At 52.2% G+C, this 19,236-nt stretch overlaps 2 protein-coding genes and 1 long non-coding RNA gene across 3 annotated transcripts; 1 reads left to right on the top strand and 2 right to left on the bottom strand.

Annotated features, from left to right (window-relative positions):
- Positions 1–246: 246 nt before the first annotated feature.
- LOC144254390 (uncharacterized) lies at positions 247–3,617 on the bottom strand. Its single transcript, XR_013343484.1, has 3 exons — positions 3,514–3,617; positions 2,101–2,269; positions 247–410 (listed from the first exon to the last, which is right to left on the bottom strand). It is a non-coding gene; the product is annotated as an uncharacterized LOC144254390 (long non-coding RNA).
- A 1,238-nt stretch (positions 3,618–4,855) lies between these two features.
- On the top strand, positions 4,856–6,999 carry Cst6 (cystatin E/M). The gene is made up of 3 exons (XM_026396587.2): positions 4,856–5,434; positions 6,346–6,471; positions 6,823–6,999. The coding sequence occupies exons 1-3, from the start codon at positions 5,195–5,197 to the stop codon at positions 6,904–6,906; spliced, it is 450 nt and encodes a 149-aa protein (XP_026252372.1). The 5' UTR covers positions 4,856–5,194; the 3' UTR covers positions 6,907–6,999.
- A 3,073-nt stretch (positions 7,000–10,072) lies between these two features.
- Positions 10,073–18,303, bottom strand: Catsper1 (cation channel sperm associated 1). Its single transcript, XM_077796885.1, has 13 exons — positions 17,830–18,303; positions 17,539–17,782; positions 16,342–16,554; positions 15,587–15,700; positions 15,302–15,455; positions 14,803–14,894; positions 14,543–14,686; positions 14,333–14,396; positions 14,130–14,202; positions 13,967–14,027; positions 12,174–12,249; positions 10,210–10,324; positions 10,073–10,099 (listed from the first exon to the last, which is right to left on the bottom strand). Exons 1-13 carry the CDS (start codon positions 18,301–18,303, stop codon positions 10,073–10,075), a joined length of 1,851 nt encoding a protein of 616 aa, XP_077653011.1.
- Between the last annotated feature and the right edge of the window lie 933 nt (positions 18,304–19,236).

Raw genomic sequence — 19,236 nt, 5'->3', positions numbered from 1 at the left:
TGAGGCACTGGGTGTTTGCAGTGTGAGGCCCAGATTGGCAGCACTGCGGGGGAGTAGGGAGCAACCCAGATGATGGGTGACCCTCAAACAGTATTGAACAAATAAAGCAAAATATACAATGGTGTGATTCTGTTCATGTAAAGTTAGGAAGTAAATTCTTGCTTAGTGACCTCTACATAGATAATAAAACTAGAAAGAAAAGCAAGGAAATGTTTATTGCAAGACAATAGTAAGCCTGGCATGGTGGTACCCACTTGTAATACCAACTACTTGGGAAGCTGAGGCTGGAGAATCACAAGTTCAAGGCCAGCCTCAGAAACTTAGTGAGGCTCTGTTTCAGAATAAAAGGATTGGGGGTGTAGATCAGTGGTACAGTGCTTGCTTCACGTGCAGGGCCCTGGATTCAATACCTAGTATGGCAAAAAGTAAAAAAAGAAAATATCAATAGTGATTATCTTTGTGTGATTATGGAAGGGTGTAGAGGTGAGAGTGGCATTTCATTTTTGACCTGGATGGTGGAAATACATGCACTGACCCTGCAATTATTTGTTAAAAGGAACATGCATCTTCTGGCTTGTTTTCTGTGTATTAGCTACATTTCAGAATAATAGAAGGATAAGAAGGAAACAAAAAATAAAAAACTGGTGATTGAGTATGGGACAAAGTGACAGAATTGTCACTAGTAGGAATGAGGGTTCTCTCAAGCTGGGTCAGGGCAGCGTGTGGCTCAGCTGGCAGGTTCCGCCAGAGCAGGGGCCACTGTGGTTCAGCTGCTTCCTGGGAGGAGCCCATTGAGGTAGTAGAGTGGCCTTCTCTGGAGTCTGAGACATACTATGTGCCTAATGTTTCCCTGATGGGTCCAGACACACTCAGCCTCAACCCTTGTGCTTGTGACACTGTCATTTGCGTAGTGTGCTTAGGCAGGGGCTCAGTAGGGCTACAGCTTCCCCACACTCAGCCCTGACACAATCACATTGTTGCTGTTGAATGACAAGGTGATGGAGATGCTCTCCCGCTCTATGAAGCCCTTCCTTTTTTTTTTTTTTTTAAGAAAGAAAGAAAGAGAGAAAGATTGATTTTTTTTAAAGAATTTATTTTTTTTAAAGAGTGAGAGAGGAGAGAGAGAATTTTTTAATACTTATTTTTTAGTTCTCGGCGGACACAACATCTTTGTTGGTATGTGGTGCTGAGGATCGAACCCGGGCTGCACGCATGGCAGGCGAGTGCACTACTGCTTGAGCCACATCCCCAGCCCTATGAAGCCCTTCCTGTGGCTCCAGCCCATACTGGTTGCCTGGCTTTGCCTCCCTGGCTCTGGCACTGGGACCCTGGTGGGACCCTGCGTGACATACTGTCTTCCTTGTTTCTTCAATGTTCACCTTTCCCTGGCTCACCCATGGGTTTTGTTACCTCTCCCTGGGGCTCAACTGGAGCCCAGGACAGATTGATAGGTCAGGAGCCCTTCATCTGGGCTCTTTATATCTCACACAAATCCCTGGATCAGTCCTGGGGAAGCAGGGGACAAAGGGCATCTAGAATGTACCTGTGACAGAGTGGCCTCTCAGAGGTCCAGCCCTGACTCAGCTTGTAGGTCAAAGGGAGCAAGGCCTGGCGTGCTGGAGAGAGGGCAGGCCTGACGGAGGAGGCAGAGCTTCTCAGCCAGGGCTCAGGGCTCAGCAGGTTGAGCTGAGCACCTACTGGCCTGGGGTTGTTGGTGGGCCCAGAAGTCAGCAAATATTCACACATTATACCCCTTGCCACCCTGACCCCTGTATGCAGCCAGAGCTTGACCCCTCAGTTGCTCTAGTCCCTAGTACTCAGATCTAGCCCGCAGCTTAGGGTGAACCCTGGTGTCCTAAGGGCTTCTTCCTGCTGTCCCTAGAAAGGAAGGGACAAACAGCCCAAGACACCTTCCCTACCTAGCCCAGTGGCAACCCAGATGGAATAGAAGACGCCCAGTTGGTGCTCATGGCTGTGGCCTCCCTTTCAGGGTGTCCCCTCCCTGCAGGCACCAGGACTCTCTCTGCGGTCATCACTCTGGCTTCAACTAATGGTAACCTTGAAGAACCAGCCAGAGGCACAAGTTCTTCCCTGGGTCACCTGGTGATCTGGAGCCAGTTGTTCCACCCAGTGCAGGGCTCTGAAGATTCAATCAGCTGATGAACAGGACACCCCGGCACTGAGGGGAACTCCTCCATGGAGTCACACGTGTCCTTGCCAGGAAGTTTTCTTTCCAGGATATGTGTGACAGGACAAGGGGAGCAGAGTCCTAGGGAGAGAATGTCCTTCACCCAGCTGAAGTCTCAAGGAAGAGGGATGGGGTGGGCTACAGCAAGGAGCCTGCCAGGGTGGGCCCAAGGTGAGGAGGTTGTGAGAGGCCTCCCTGGTCATCAAGACCCATCAGGCCATGAGAAAGAGAAGGGTGCTGTGGGCAACCTGGGTTGGAAGGCCTGGGCCACAGCAAATCTGGAGCCTGTGCCCCATGGCCAGTGGGATGGCCAATCTCAAGTTCATGCTTGGCCCAGGGCGTTTTCTGGAAGCCAGAGTGATCCAGACAGGATGGAGCCCAGACTACAGGCTCCTTTCTGGATGAGACAGACCACCTTCAGGAAGCACCCCGCTGCATAACAGCCTGGTCAGCACAGGACATTGCGGGCATGTGGGTGCTACTCCAGGTCCTACCATTTCTTCTTTGACCCCTCATTTCCTCCGTGTAGAAAGAGGTAATAATCACTACTCTGCAGAGCCACTATGAGAACAAGAAAATGTGACTCAAGGCGTAGCATGTGGCAAGAGTCCAGTGATGGTTAGTTTCCCTCTCCTCTCCCTCTTTTTCTCTCCAGATAGTACTTCTAGCCAAGTGACTTCAGATTAGCTCTGATTAACTCTTCTGCAGATGAGGATACCACTACCTCAAGGTTTGAGAGGAGTAATCAATGGATGAGAAGTCCTTGGAAATTGCTAGATTGTAGCACCAAAGACTCATTGACATTAGCACAAAGCAGTGATGGACAAGGTAGGTGACAGTGACTGGTGACTCACTGGTTCTTGGTGAATCAGAGATGGTGCTTTACTTTTCAAGGGAGCTATGAGAAGTAAGTGTGGCCATGTCTGAGCTCCACGGTGGAAGAGCAGAGCTGGGGGCCCCAGGGAGGTAGCTTGGTCCCTTTGGGCAGCCTCCCACCTTTCCCTGTGAGCTATCCTATGCCTCTCAACTCATGGTCCCTACCTGGCCAAGCCTCCTCATCATCCAAGCTTAGGCCAGCTCTCCAACAAACAGAAGTCTGTCTCTTTAAGACAGACACCTGAGCCTGTGACAAACTTGTGACCTTTTCCTTGGAATCCCAGGGAGGTAGCAGTTTGTTTTTCATAGCTGGACTGACTGGGTGGGGAAGCAGACTGGCAGCTGGACTGACAGTGACCATGCTCTGGTCTGAGAAATCACTTCCTCATGGCCCTGGGATTCTAGAATTGGGGAAGGGGGAATGCTGGATGTCTGCTTATGATACTCACCACAATAATAGTGCCGGGGGCTGGGGATGTGGCTCAAGCGGTAACACGCTCGCCTGGCATGCGTGCGGCCCGGGTTCGATCCTCAGCACCACATACAAACAAAGATGTTGTGTCTGCCAAAAACTAAAAAATAAATATTAAAAAATTCTCTCTCTCAAAAAAAAAATAAAAAAAATATTAAAAAAAAAATAATAGTGTCGGGGTGATGGCACACACCTGTAATCCCAGCAATTCAGGAGGAGGCCAAGGCAGGGTGATCTTAGTTCAAAGCCAGCTTCCGCAATTTAGCAAAATGTGGTCTCAAAATAAAAAGTAAAAAAGGCTTGGGAGGTAGATCAATGGTAGAGTACCCCTGGGTTCCATCCCCAGCACCACAAACCAAACCAATAATAGCTATCACTAACAAAGCACCAATTTTTTTGCCAGGTCCTGTAAGTGGCCACCTCCTCTGAGCCCCATGTAAGACTCCAAAAAGATTTCAATGTCCCAAGGACAAATGTCCTGGCTCTCCAACATATTTTAAAGTCCAAATTATGCAGACTCTAAAGCACAAAGAATTCTAACAAAGTCCAGGCTTTTCCTGTGTTGATTACTTCAATGCTATTTTTTATATATTTATTATTGGAGTCTTTCAAAAAGTTGTGGGGTCCCTATGTTGCTGGTACTTCTAGCACTTACTTGTCCAGTGTGCCTAGGGGGTGACTCGGTCTGGAGGCATTGGCGTTAGAACAAACTTAGGAGAAAAATATTTTTTTTTCTTAGAATATTTTTAATATTTATTTTTTAGTTTTCGGCAGACACAACATCTTTGTTTGTATGTGGTGCTGAGGATCGAACCCGGGCCGCACGCATGCCAGGCGAGCCCGCTACCGCTTGAGCCACATCCCCAGCCCAGGAGAAAAATATTGTTACCCTTTTTTTCAGCTGAGGCTCTGAGAAGTTGAGTGATTTGTCCAGAGTCACCCAGTCAGTTAAACAGCAACAGGTATGACAGCCCCTTTTTCTGACAGTTCTCACCCTTGGGACTCAGTCTGGTTTAGGACTGCTAAGTTCTTAGAGCTCCAGGGCTCAAAAGCCAGCATCTCCATTTACTGGTGATCAACTGCTGTCTATAGTCAAATCAGTTCTCCCTTCCATGTTATTTCCTCCTCTGCAAAGTGGAAACACTATAATTCCCTCTTGGTGCTGATTGTGAGTTAAATGACACTGGCTCAGGGCAGTAATGTCACCTACTTACCTGCTGTTTGTTGAACATCTGGCCTCTTCCAATTTACTTGTATCAGTTCATTGAATCCTCACAATACTCACTTTCCAGAAGAGGAAACAGAAACAGTGAGAGGTTAAGTAACCTCTCCAAGGTCACACAGCCCAGAAATGGTGGGACAGTAAGAGCTCAAACATAGCTGTTGGTAGATCAGACTGGACAGACTTTCTGTGAACTCTTCCTACAGTGGCACTTAGTGCTGGGGTTTGTGGCTGTGCTCTCCCTTGCTGGAGGGCTGGGCAACGCAGCATTGTGGCACACAGGGGTTCTCTGACCCCTCGGCCCAGCCTGCAGGACCTGGGGGTGGGGAAGGCACCATGCCGGGATCCGGGGGCGACTGGCGGCAGGCGGGGCCGGGCGGGGCCAGGGAGCCCGTAAAAGCAGCACAGGCCTCGGCTTGGCACTGACACTGCAGCCATGGCACGTTCTCACCTCCCGCTGGCGATGGGCCTGGCTCTGATCGCGCTCTGCCTCCTGGCGCTGTCCCCTGACGCCCGCGCTGATCTGCGGGGCCGCAGGACTGGAGAACGCCAGGACCTGGCTCCCAACGACCCGCAGGTGCAGAGGGCGGCGCAGGCAGCTGTGGCCAGCTACAACATGGGCAGCAATAGCCTCTACTACTTCCGCGACACGAACGTCATCAAGGCGCAGAGCCAGGTGAGCTGGGCAAGTGAACCCCGCCAGGGCTAGTCACTGCCTAGCAGTGAAGGGGATGCCAAGGCAGAAAGCAATATTGCATACGATACTTAAAAAAATTTTTTTAGTTGTAGTTTGTGCAATATCTTTATTTTTATGTGGTGCTGAGGATCAAACCCACATAGTACATGCAAGGCAAGTACTCTATCACTGAGCTACAGCCCTAGCCCACAATACTTTCTTAAATGTTCATTTATTTTTTGTGACACTGGGGATCTAACCCAGGGCTTTGGGCATGTTAAGTGCTTAAGCACTGAGCTGCACCTCTGCCCACTATACAGTGCTTTCTTTTCTTTTGGTAATGGGGGTTGAACTCAGGGACACTCAACCACTGAGCCACATCCCCAGTCCTGTTTTGGATTTTAATTAGAGACAGGGTCCCACTGAATTGCTTAGTGCCTCGCTTTTGCTGAGGCTGATTTTGAACCCACGGTTCTCCTGCCTCAGCCTCCCAAGCCACTAGGATTATAGGCGTGCGCCGCCATACCTGGCTTCTCAAAATGAAAAGTCCACCATGAACCAAGTTTCAGGATCCAATCCTGTAAATGCAGAGTTCCCTTCACTAGAATCCCCCTGGTCCCTCCTAGATGGGGGCAAAGGGGAGGCAGAGGGGACAGGACAATAGCCTCTCCCTGGTGATGGCCCCAGCTTTGGGAAGGTGTGCCCAGGTGGGTCTCAGCCTCCTGAAGGGACCCGGCCTCTTCCCCCTTCCCCCTGCCCCAGGACCCACCAGAGCCCCTTACCCACTCCAGGTCTGGGTCCCCAGCTCAGAGCCCTTTATGTGCTTGGGACAGTGGGGCACAATGGAGGGAGGGAGGGGTATATCCAGGCCTGTTTCCCTGGCACCCTTCACCTACCTGGCTCCTCCCCAGCTGGTGGCTGGCATCAAGTACTACCTGACAGTGGAGATGGAGAGTACAGCGTGCCGGAAAACCAGGGTCTCTGGAGACCATGTGGACCTCACCACCTGCCCCCTGGCCACAGGGGTGCAGCAGGAGGTAACAGCACTGCCCCAAGCCCGCATCCTGCACAGAACCTGAGGCCCTGGGCTTGTCCCACCTGAGCTGGTCTGGCTGGCTGGGCAGAGACCTAGCTGAACTTGCCCTGTTTTTGGGTGACTCAGCTTCAGGCCAGTATGAGGTGCAAGAGGAGAGGCTGAAGCTTTCCTGGGTGTGGGGGATTTGCTGGAAAGACCTAGGATCTAGTCCCATCATCAGACTGTGTGTCGCTGGGGCCAGTGATTGCCCCTCTGTGGCCCCAGAGTGACAAGGCAGGCAGAGAGCTGGCTCCTGGGAGGAGGCTGACCCCTGGGCTGGGCTCACCCCTCCCTGTGCCTTGGCTCTCAACAGAAACTGCGCTGTGACTTTGAGATCCTCGAAGTCCCTTGGAAGAACTCTTCTCAGCTTCTCAAACACAACTGTGTGCAAGTGTAATCAGCCCCCAGGCGGGAGCGGATGAAGGGACACATGGTGGAGGGCACCTCAGAGCCATCGCCACATCTTCTGCAATAAATCACTGGCACTGTTTCTTGCATTGGTTTCTTCTGTGTGCTCCACTCCCCACTTCCCACCCAGCTACTGATGTCTCCAACCATTCCCCAGCTGACGGGCCACCCATGGTATTCCAGGGGGTGCTATCCCAGCCCAGACAGCACTGACAGTTCAGGGCTCAGCCCTTGAATCTGGGGATCTCCAACGTTCCAGCATCACAGACATGAGGAAACAAATTCTGAGGACCCCAATCACAGACTCCCAGTAGCCTCAGGTAACAGACAGGAGACAAAGTCACAGAAGAGGGATTGTATCCCAAGACTAGCCAGGGACAGTATCTGTGAGCATTTAGAAGGGGAGCCCATGCCCTGCTCCTCTTAGCACTTGGGAGAAGCTCAGGCATGCATGTGGGGTGCCCAGCCCATTGGGTCCTGGACACTGAGCTTCCGGCCCACTAATGTTCATGTGTGTTGGCCCAAAGTTGTCTTACACAGCCACTGCTGGCCAAGAGCCATGAGGCCAGGACATTGCCTCTTACATTCTCACTAGCAGGACCCCCCAGGTTCCCTTGGCAAGACCCCTGGAAGGCACTTGGGGCATCATGCTGAGTGACCAGCATTTTCCTTCCCGTGATTGGTAGAGGCTCTGTTGGTCACTTTCGTAGTGATCTGGCCACATTCACAATGGCCCTAGACAGCTGCCCTGATCCTTGAAGTAGCAGAATGTGTCTTCATGCATAGGTGTGCCTTCCTGCAACCCCAGGGATCGAGCTACGCTCACCTGTTCCTTTGTGATATTACTCTCTTGCCCTGTTTGGAATAGAATGTTCCATGGAAATGCCCTTTGTGTGTCCCCTTCTCTTGCTCTGCCTTTGGGTGTGGCCCTCCTAGATGTCAGTCAACCTGCTGACAGCAGACATCATGAAGTTAGACTCAGCCCCTTGAAACCTGACCCCTGGCCTCATTTGAATGGCTTCTCCTCAATAAAAGGGGTCAGAACATGCTGGCTGTCTTTCTGTGGACCCTTAAGGTCAGAGGAGCCGTCACAGGACTCCCAAAGAAAAAGGTATCTCTGCTCTTGTGTGGTTATTTCGCGCAGCCCAGTTCCCCTGGAGTGATCCTGAGTGTTTTTGTCACCAGGAACACGACATGGCACTGGACATGGAGCCCCAGAGGGAGCAAGTGCATACCTGCTGCCCACATGAGGAATAGTTCTGACTGAATGTCACTTAAAGAAAATAGGGTTGCAACATTTCTTGCATAGTTGAATTTGTGGCTGAAGTGCATACTCAGACACACACACTCACACCTACAACCCTCAACTCTACAGATATTCACACCCATAAACCCACAGGACACACTCAGATGTTCCCAGACACCATATACATGCCCTGAAAAAAAACACCACGCCCACCTAGCAACCAACTACCCAGCAACACAACCTAGCAACCCAGAAGCAAAGCAAACACAGAAGCAGCACCCCAAGATAGCCTAGAGATGGGCGCACAGACCCCAGACACTAGCCAGAGTCCTGCATTCCCACCTGGGAGTCTCTCTTTGATGCACCAATTTGCACCCACACCCAGGACAAGGGGCAGTAAGCTGGTGCCTTGGGGGTTCTGGTTGTCAGCAGTGATCAAGCCCAGAGATGGCATGGAGAGGACTCTGGCATTCCTTCTCTGCTGCCCACACGCCCTTCTTTCCAAATAAGTCCCTATACCCCACCTATTCCTGCCTGGGCCCCACCTAGTGGTGGGATGTTATGAGCTTCAGTGCCAGCTCCTTGCCTGCTGCTCAGTCACAGGGGACTACACAAGGATGAAGATGGAGAGTTACAAAATAGATGCTGAGTTCCACCTAACATGAGTAGCTGAGGGTTTAACAGGGACATGAGGAATGACTTCCAGCCCTGCTCCTGCTGGACCCTGCTGGCTATGACAGCCCAGACAGCTAGTGTGTGTGTGGCTGGCTTGGAAGTGCTCCATGTGACACCAAGCAGGAGGCTCCAACACAGGACCAATGCAGGGTAGGTGGCAGAAAATGCTTGATGAATGAATGCGTGAGACCTTGGGGTGAGGCAAATCCCAGGGATGACTGCCTAGTGGCTTCTCCATCCCTGGAATTTGTGCCCAAACCTAGATGGCATTTCCTCTGCACAGTCCATTCCTGGACGTTGGGCCAGCCTGTGTCTCAGCTAGGCTAGGAAGGAGAAGCTGCTTCTGTCCTAAGGCACGGGGGCTCCACCACTGTCTGGTCCAGCCCAGAGGCAGAGGTGGTTATCAAAACTGCTGCACCCTGGACTGGCCTCCACTAAGGCTGAGATGGTTGTAGATAGTGGAAGACCCCAATACTGGGTGGGGACCCCCAAGGTTCAGACTTGGCTTGAACTTGATTTAGTGCTAGGTCTGCAGTATCTAGCACAGGCTAGCCCAGCCATGGCCACAGCCCCTGTCCAGACTCAGGCTATAAATAGGGGAATCTCCCAATGCAGCTGGACCATCCCACTTACCTACTGCCTGTACCTCCCCTGAGGCCAGAAGGACTTGAGCAGCCTCCTCCACCCTCCTTACTGAGGCTCTGTAGTCTAAACCCAGGCAGGGGGCAGGGTGGATGACAATGACCTCAGACCCAATATCCCCAAGGTTGATGTCCTTATACTGGATGCTCATGAATTTCTGGGGTCTTAGCCCCATTCCTGGAGCCCACTGGTCCCCCCAGGCCTCGATAATGCTGACCTATGGGCCAGATGGGCCTTCCTCCCCTAAGTGGGCTACTGCTCCCTCTGTCCCTTACCAGCACCACCAGTCCCTGGGCCTAAGCCACTTTCTGCATCACTCTTCTGGCTGTTGCCAATGCGCTGCTGGGCTGAGAGGATAGCCAACAACACCCTTCATCCCACCCCCAGGGGCACCACACAAGTTCCCTTGCCCTGTGTTTTGCACAGCCATAGAAGACACAAAATCATCTGGGATTTAAAAATTCTGTTGGGGCCCAATTCCTGCAGGGACCAGACAACCAAGGTAGCAAAGTTGGGGACTTGTCCCAAAACCCAACTCCAGGTGGGCAGCTTGCCAGAGGCTTAGGTCTGTATCTGGTGGCACTCTCCAGGGTCACTTCTTGAAGTCCTCCTCTCCAGCCTGTGGGATGGGAGCATGAAGGAGCCAGTGCCTTGTGTGACTGCTAACTACTCTGGGGCCACTTCTGGCAAGATCCCTAGGTCCCCCATTTCCTGTCCTGTTTGGCTCACCTCAAATGCTGTGTCAACAATCTCATCAATGACAGACGCCTGGGAACGGAACTTCTGCTGCTGATATTCCACCCCAGCCACCAGCTGCAGGAATTGGAACTGGAGCTCCCGCTGCCTGAAGGGACAAGGTGTGGGGGGCTGGGCTCCGCTGGCCTGCCTCTATTCTTTCTGGGCCCCCAGAGCTCCCACATGGCTCTTCTTGCCAGTTTCCCCCAAAACTTATATCACCCAAGACCTCCTTTCTATTTTGTTTCTTTTTCAGTACCTAGAAAAGCCCCCATGTCTGCCTGCACCATGGAGAATTCCAGAATTAAATTGCTCACCTACCCATCTGATGCTCCCTTATCTAACCCAAGCCTCTCCATAGACCCACTTAACAACCCACCCACATTCATCTACCCCACCCTTCCCTCACTTGGTCCTCCCTAGATCACCCATCCACCTACACCATGACCATACTGTGCGGGAAGCCATCCACCTAAACACCCACCCCTTCCCCCATTCACCCACCAGCCCTTCTACCCCATTCATCACCCCACTGGATCTTACCAATCTATCCATCAAATACAGCCAACACTGTAAGATGCTCCAAGGACATAGATGAATAAGAAACAGACTCTGCCCCCAGAGCCAGAACACTGACCTGCTCTGGTTAAGTGTAAACATGGGGTGCTGAGGGCACAGGGAGGGGAACCTCCCCCCATGCTGGGGGTCTAGAAAGGCTTCAGGAGGGACTGTCCTTAGAGGTGAGGGACTGTCACTGAACTGAGTTTGGAAGACAGTTGGGAGTATGCCAGGTTGGAGCAGGGCTCCTGGAGCTCTGAATCTCAAGAACATTCAGAGAGAGCTCTGAATCTCAATAACTGTGGGGCTCAGGGCAGGCTTCAGGGGAAGCTGCTGCAGGGGGTGGGGTGGGTTAGTTGAGGTGCATTTGAGAAGTGTCAAAGCAACATCAAAGGGGGAACAGAGGAGGGGGGAAAAGCCAAGGTTACACCAAGAACCACTCTTGGGGGAGGGGCCCTGTGGGGATGAGATCCCCAAGGAAAGTGTCTCCGGGTGCTAAGAGCCCAGACCAGAGTGGTCAGGTGCTAGAACATGAAGGATGAACAGGAGAGCGCCCCAAGAGACAACTGGAGCCAGGATTGGAACTGAACTCTCCCAACTCCTGATCAACTGAGCCTGACACCAGCATCCAGAGAACATTCCAGGCAGAGAACAGGGCAGGCAAAGGCCTATGGGTAGAGAAGTATGTGCCATGCTTGGGAAAGAGTGTGGGCAAACAAGGTTTTGCCAGTTGGGGGTTGGTGGCTGCAATGATATGAGGTTAGCAGAGGACTGGTCAGACAGGGCCCTGGATGCAGGCCATGAAGCTTGGATTTTCTCTTGGATGAGAGGAGCCCAGAGGCTGGACAGGGGAGGGCAGCACCTGGCTTTCAGACAGAGGGGTCTCAGGACATCCAGGTCTGAGAGCCAGGAAGCAGGAGTCTATGCCAAGGACCCCATTTCCAAGCAAGAGTCCCCAGTCACAAGTCCTCAGCTGGCCTGGCCCAGCTAGTCACTCAGATGGACAGGATGAGGATCAATCATCTGGCTGCAGACCTTTACCCAAGCTGTTCTGCCCACAATCCCTTCTCCCAGCTGAAGTCTGCTCAGCCTCCAGGGCCCAGCACAAGTCCTTAGAGGCGAGGCCTTCAGGGACAGGAATGGAGTTGGGTCCCTGGAGCCCTCAGTGGGCCTGGCCCTGACAAGGGTCCAAATGGTGCTTAAGTGAAGAGAGGAGCAGAATCCCTGCTACAGGAAGGTCCCATGGTGCAGGCAGCCAGGGGCCACTCCTGGTCTCCACATCCCAACCCCGTTCCACTCCCTTGCACAGAGGTGGCAATGTCCCTTTCCCTCCAGTCCTACTGCCAGCCCCAAGACTGCCTCACTTGACCTGAGGCCACCCTCCCTTCTCATCTTCTCACTTGTCAGTCATGGCCCCAAACTTTCGGTCGATGAACTGATTCCACAGGGTGGTCTTGCTCACTGTCTCCTCAGGCTCTGGAAGAAGAGAAAGTGGGGCAGGGTGGGGTGGGTGAGTAGGAAGATGCCTGGATCTGCAGGGAGGAGGAACGCCAGTGTCATGAGGTTCACAGAGAGGGCCCAAGGTGTTTCCATCCCTGATGCCCAAAGAGTTTGCTTCTCCAGGCACAAAGCACGTCCCCATCCCGCTCCATTCCCTCTTATGTGTGTTTGTGGTGCTGGGGTTAGAACTCAGGGCCTCTCACGTGCTGAGCAAGTGCTCTACCACTGAGCTACACCCCCAGCTCTGGTAAGTGTTCCACTTTCCTTGTGGAGCCACCCCACCCCTGTGTGGCCCGTGTTGTCTTGCTGGAGGTTAGCTCCAAGGACACGTGAGGGCAGCCCGGCCAGTTACAGGCTACGTGATTGGTTCAAAACTAGGCAATGATTCTACTGGGACTAAGCATGCTCATTTCTGGGATTTTGTTGGAATTTGCAGAAGACCATCACTTTTCTGCTGGTAGAGGTATGGTTGGCTAAACTGTAAGGACTTGGCACTATACTTGTTGGTGACCCTTTTGCTATCACAAGGGAAAACTCACTCTAAAAACAAACCCACACAGATGCCCACAGAGCAAATATAGAAGACCAGATTCTGATCATCATTTGTACCCTGGATTAAGACATTCTTTTTTTTCTTTCTTTCTTTCTTTTTTTTTTGGTACTAGGAATTTGACCCAGGACTTTGCCATGCAGCCACATCCACAGCCCTTTTTTATTTTGACACAGGATCTCATTAAATTGCTTAGGGCCTCACTAGATTGCTGAAGTTGGCCTTGAACTTGTGACCCTCCTGCTTCAATCTCTGAAGTAGCTGGGATTACAGGCATGCACCACTGCACCTGGCTAGATCAAACCATTCTCGAAAGCCCATGAACCCTCAACTTGCTAAGTCATTGGAGCCAATAAATTTCTCTTCTATTCTTCTCTTCTCTCTCTCTCTTTCCTTCTTTTTAATTAAACCACTCGAGGTGGCCCTGTGAATGATCCTAAGAGTGGGATTCTAGAGCTTGGATTTCAAAGTTCTGAGGAGGATCACAAGTTTGAGGCCAGTCTCAGCAACTTAGCAAAGCCCTAAGGAACTTAGGGAGACCGTGTCTCAAAATAAAATACAAAAAATGGCTGGGGATGTGGCTCAGTTGGTAAAGCACCCCGGGTTCGATCTCCGATATAAAAAGAGAAATCATCATCATCATCATCATCATCAACTTCTGAGGATCTTTCAGCAGGAAGAAAACCATCGGGCTCAAAATCAATACATCCAGGAAGTGAGGTGTGAAAAATGAACACATAGGGAAACTTATTTTCGTAGGCTCAGTCTGGGTCAAGAGACTCCAGACAAGTATATACAACCTTAATGAAACCCACAAAGGCAGTTGAAACCGTCCATGGAAGAGTGACTTTCATGAACTTCCTAAGTTATTAATAGGAATGGGAGTTTGGTGAATCATACTTTGGCTTATTATTTGTTTTCCAAGTGGGTCTTCCTAGAATGGACAATAGATGCAATTTGCTTTAGAAGATTGTCCTAGAGGTCTTTGAATCAATGTACCAAACTCCAAAAGTCCTTCCATGTCATTAGGTTCTAAAACTGTAAAATTGAGGGTGATTCTGATCCGGCTGTGGAAGGAGGTAGGGTGGATAGAGACTGCCTATGCCCCCGGGGTGGCACAGGGTCTGGGCAGCTAGGTAGTACCTGTTTGCCTGAGCTCTGTCAGTGAGTCTTCCAGCAGATTCTCATGGATTTGGGCGGCCTTCTGAAGAGAGGAGGTCTCAGTCCTGCTGGAGTCCCCTTCCCCCATCCCTGGAGCACCCTGGCCCCCCGTCATGTTTCCCAGGACATCTGCCCCATGTGGCACCTCCTGTTTTACTTTCTCCAGGCCTCTGAGCAGTGCCATCTGGAAGTTATCCACCAGGACAGCGATCACCAGGCTGAGGAGGGGGACAGCGAGGTGCTTTCAAGGGGAACACCAGAAGAGAGGCATGACCAGGGTGAGGGGCTGGGGTGGGGACTCCTGGGAGAGCTTGGGAGTGAGGCTGGGCAGCAGAGCAGGGTCCTCACTTGAGGAAGATGAAGTATTGGATGATGATGTAAATCATGAGAATGGGGATGATATACCAGGCGCCTGCGGGAGGGGGAGACAGGAGTGTCAATCAAGCAGTCTCCTCCCACCCTTGCTGCACCCCTACCACAGGCTTCAGAAGCCCCGAATCACAGGTGGGGTAGCTGAGCCCTCAAGGTCTGTGTGCCCATCTCCTGCCCTCTGCCTACCCCGGGCCCTGCTGTCCATGTAGATGAGGGACCAGTCATCCAGGGTGAGCAGAGTGAAGAGGGTGAAGATGGTGGTGAAGATGTTCTGGAAGCGCATGGGGTCCGATTTGTGGAATAGTGCCCGCAGGACCACAGAGAAGAGGACTGGTTGTTTAGGACCAAACCAGGCTCCTATTTCCTGCCCCTGTGCCCTTCCTCCTGCTTTCACCCCTGCCGCCCTGTCCCCTCCACGCACTGTCCCAGCCGCAGGCACAGGATACAGAGGCAGGTAAACATGAGTGTAAGGATGGCCGCGATAGATGGCAAGGAGTGGCCCAGGGTTCCTGTCACTTCCTGGAGGCTGTTCAGGACGCTGTGGGCAGAGATGGAGAGGGAGGTGAATCAGTGGGGGTGGGAGGAGGTCAGTGGCAGTAGCCAGAGCTGGTACTGAAAGCACAGGGTCCCTGATTTGCTGGTGACTTGGGGGAATCCTGTTGCTTCCCTGGAAATGAAGAGGTGGCTCCCAGGGATGGCTCCCGGAGGAGGCTTATTGGAAGCAGGCTGGGGTCTGCAGCCGCCCTTGCCCCATCATTTGAGCAGGTCACAGTGGATTCCTTGGTTTGTTTTCTGATGTTGTTTTTGTAGGACTGGAAATTCAACCCTGGGTTTGGTGCCTGCCAGGCAACACTCTGCCTCTGAGCCACATTCTCAGCCCCACAGTGGATTCCTTGGGAACCCAGGCCTGTGTCCCCTCTTCCTTTAGAGTCCCTACAATCAGACCTGAGCCTCCGCAGTACTCGAATGGCCCTCAGGGCCCGCATGCTCTTGAAGACCTTGAGGATCCGGAAGAGGCTGTGGTTGTAGAAGGAGAAGGAGAGGGAGTTGACCTGCATGAGCACGAAGTCCAGCACGGCCATGAGCATGATGAAGAAGTCTGAGGGTAGACGGTGTCTGAGTGGCAGTGGCCTCCCTGGGCCAACGCCTCACTGCTCCTCCTTCCTCCTTAGCCTCCCCCAGGCAGTTCAGTGCTGCCTTGCCACCGGCCGAAGCCCCTTCTCCACCCACCCAGATTGTTCCAGAAGTCAAAAAAGTATGCCAGGCCCAGAGCAATGATCTTGAGCAGGGCTTCCATGACGTAGATGCAGAGGAAAATGCAGTCCAAGACTAGGAAGTACCACTCTGTGGGGACACCAGGGGCTCATCAGCACGGTCCCCAGCCTCCGGCCTCCTCCCTCTCCCTCTGTCCACAGCGGCCTCCTGCAAGCCCAAATACCCATGCTCTCCCTGGGTCTGCCCTAAATGGCTGTGCGACTTAACCACACTGTACCTTCATTTTGTGGGCAAAATGGGGATAATAACAGTCTGCTGGACAGAATTGTCGTGGGCATTAAATGCATTTCACGAGTGCTTAGAATAGAGATGGACAATGACCATGTGGCGGGTCCTTTCCTTCTCACTGCTCCAGGTAATTTTCGGGGCCAGCCTCCCCAGGCTTCCCACAGGCTGCTTTTAACTTCCTGCTCCCAGGGCTCCCCACACCCTGTCCACCCACAGCAGCATATTTAGAGCAGATGTGCCACCTGGTGGCTACATCTGTGAACAGCACAGCCTCCTGTTCAGTGGGTTTGCAGCTGACCTCTGCAGTATCTGTCTTAGCCTGTCTCTAACACCCCAATGTCACTGAATTCAAAGGATAGAGGATCAAGTGAACTAAATTATATAAATTTCCTGGACCTGGATGAGGCCCATTTAGAGCAGATGCGCCACCTTGTGGCTACCTGGTGACCTCCTCCACAGGTACAGGGCCCCTGGGTTCTTACCACCCCGGATCTCGACCTCAGCAAAGGTCTGGGCTACAAGCATGACGGTGTTGAGGCAGACGACGAGGAAGATGAAGGTTTCAAAGGCCAGGGACTGGGTCAGCCTCCAGATCAGTGTCCGGAAGCCCCAAATGAGGTAGCTTAATTTATCCCACAACCACTGGAAGAGGTCCGTAGTGTGCATCTTCTTGTGGGCCCGCGGGGATCGGCCCACTGTAAGGAAGCCAGAAAGTTACATCTCTGTAGGGGGTGTGGGGATCTCATGCCCCCTCCCAGACTGGTTGGGGGTCATTATCAACCCTGCCTGTTGGCCTGCTGCCATTCACCGACAGCACTCTAGGCTAGTCCTGTGCTGGTCTTGACCAAAGTCCTGACTCCTGTCACACCAGGGGCCAGCCCGTTTGGGATTTGGAGTGGCTTGAGTGGATTCTGAGGGTTCCTGCCACTAAATCTTCACGTCTTTCTTTGCCCACATGGCAGCTTATGCATGGAAACCCTCACTCTCCTCACCTCATCCTCTTGCTGAGCCTCCCTCTCCCTTTGAGATCCTTAAATTTCCCTTCCTCCTGGATGCCTATCTTGCCCCCATCCAGTAAGTTACTCATCCCTCTTCGCTTGTTTGTTGTAAGACTATCGCCATATTTACTGAACGACTAGGAACCAAATCTGGGAGTTTGTGAGTTACCAGATAAGGTCCCTCCCTACCCTCCAACAGGGCCCTCATGCAGGCACTAGTTCCCAGTCTCCACCCTCAGCGGCTCATAGTTAGTAGGGGGAAAGTAGACACACAGAAGCCACCGAGGTACAGGTTCTGATATGGAAGACAACAGGCTCCTAGTACTGGATAGCCTCTGATGGCCTCAGTGACCCCCTCAGTCTGAGATTCCCCTTGAGAGCAGGAGCCATGCTGGATCCTTCTTTTTTATTCTCCCAGGACCTAAGCAAGTCAATAGAGGTTCAACATCTGAGAAGTAAATCTGTGAGCAAAGCAGTGACCAAGTGAAGAAACACCTCGTGGCCTGCAGAGGTGCACAACGCAGGGAATGAAAGAGCGGATGGTGAACAGTGAGAAGGGGAACTAGCGGGCACAAATGGGTGCAGGTGAATGGCAAGCTTCCTGATGTGTGCAAGGTCAGACCCAGCTGAATCTGGGCTGTGTGGTGGGGTCTGGGGTGGGGAGGACCAGAAGAGACTCACGTTTGCGCTTCTGGAAGTGCTCATCTTCACTCCAGCTCTGTGTGTCTTTGGAGCTGCGGGGGTGAACCTTGCTGGACCTCCGAGAGGGGGATGAGTAAAATGTGACATGGGACTGAGTCACGCTGTGCCCCCAGCTTCTGGTGTGAGTTATGCCAGGTGAGTGGGATGCCGTATAAGACGGGGAGCTGCCCAGCAAGCTGCGGGACTTGCGGGACTCTGTGGTTGCTGGTCCGCTCAACTTGTTCTCCCCGGGGTGGTGCTCACCAGGGTGCTCCCTGTGGTGGTGACTACCATGATGATGCACACCACGGAAGCCGGACCCCTCAGAGGAACGGTAAGAGGAGCTCTCTCCATGAGGAGGATGTCTTCGGTGGTGGTGGGAATCAGGATGGTAGGGCCTGCTGTAGTGGTGGGGTTCATGTAGACGGGCCTCATCATGGTGGTAGTCTTCACCATGTTGGTAGGGCCCACCATGGGGATGGTGGGGAGGCTTGCCTTGGGGATGGTGGGGAGGCTCACCTTGGGGATGATGGGGAGGCTCGCCTTGGTGGTAAAACGCAGCAGAGGAATACTGGGATAAATTTTCTCCAAGGTGATGGGTCTCACCATGGTGCCCACCAGAATGGTGATGCTTGCTACGGTGGTGGGGCCCGCCACGGTGGAAGGAATCAGTATGCTGGTGGGACTCCCCGTGGGAGTGGGTTCCACCTCGGTGGTGGGTTCCAGAAATGTGGGAGCCACCACCACGAGGCATCCTACTACCATAGTGATGCTCATCATTTAAGTGGTCCTCACCAGAAGAATGTTGAGGATGGACAGTGCCATGGGGGAGACCCTTACCAGGGGATGAATAGTGGTGAGCCCTGCCACGGTAGTGGGCCTCGTCACGGTGGTGGAAAGGATAGGAGTAGGGATTTTCAGAGTCTTGGTAGTGAGGTCCACCATGATGACGGAGCCCACTGTGATGGTGGGGCCCCCTGTGGTGATGGGTCTCATGATGGTGGGCTCCACTAGGGCCTGGCCGGTGGTATGGGGATGATGAGTGGGGGCGAGATACGGTATCCAAGTCATTTTGAATCCTTTCAGTCACTGAGGATTGATCCATAACTGTGCTGGGAATGGGAGAATGAAGAGAGCTAAAGAGTTGGAACCAACAGTTCCCTCCCCGGATTTCTCTTCTCTCCTAAGCTGAGCTTAATGTCAACTGTGGCACTGGGCTTCCAGGAAGGCCTGACTCTTCTCTTGGAACTCTCCTCTCTGTGATGTCATTAGCAGGTTTGGACCTCATTTGCAAAAGCCTCTCCCTGAACTATTGTTCAGAATCAAGAATTATTATGTCTAGCATCTTCAATGTAAAATAAGGAAACAGATCCAAGGTGATCTAGCTGGCCAGTAGCACCAAAAAAGTCCAGGTAACACCATTGTTCTATCACTCATTTTAGACCAACTGTTGCCATGAAGAACTTCATGAGGCCAGGTGGTGTAGTTCTCATCCCACTTATAGATCAGTTGGCTCTGGGGTTAGGACTGACTCCCCTATAAATAGGTGTGGAACATTGGGCCTATTGCTTAATTTTCTTATGTCTCAACTTCTTCCTCTGTAAAATGGGAATAATAGCACCTACTTACAGGATCAAAAAAAGTTATGTAAACCTTATACTAGTATAACAAATTAAACCAAATTAATTAATTAATTAA

Source organism: Urocitellus parryii, chromosome 4 (genome assembly GCF_045843805.1).
Source record: "Urocitellus parryii isolate mUroPar1 chromosome 4, mUroPar1.hap1, whole genome shotgun sequence".
In the NCBI taxonomy this organism is placed as follows: Eukaryota; Metazoa; Chordata; class Mammalia; order Rodentia; family Sciuridae; genus Urocitellus; species Urocitellus parryii.
Note: the sequence above shows the minus strand (reverse complement) of the source record. Positions and strands in the feature narration are given on the sequence as shown.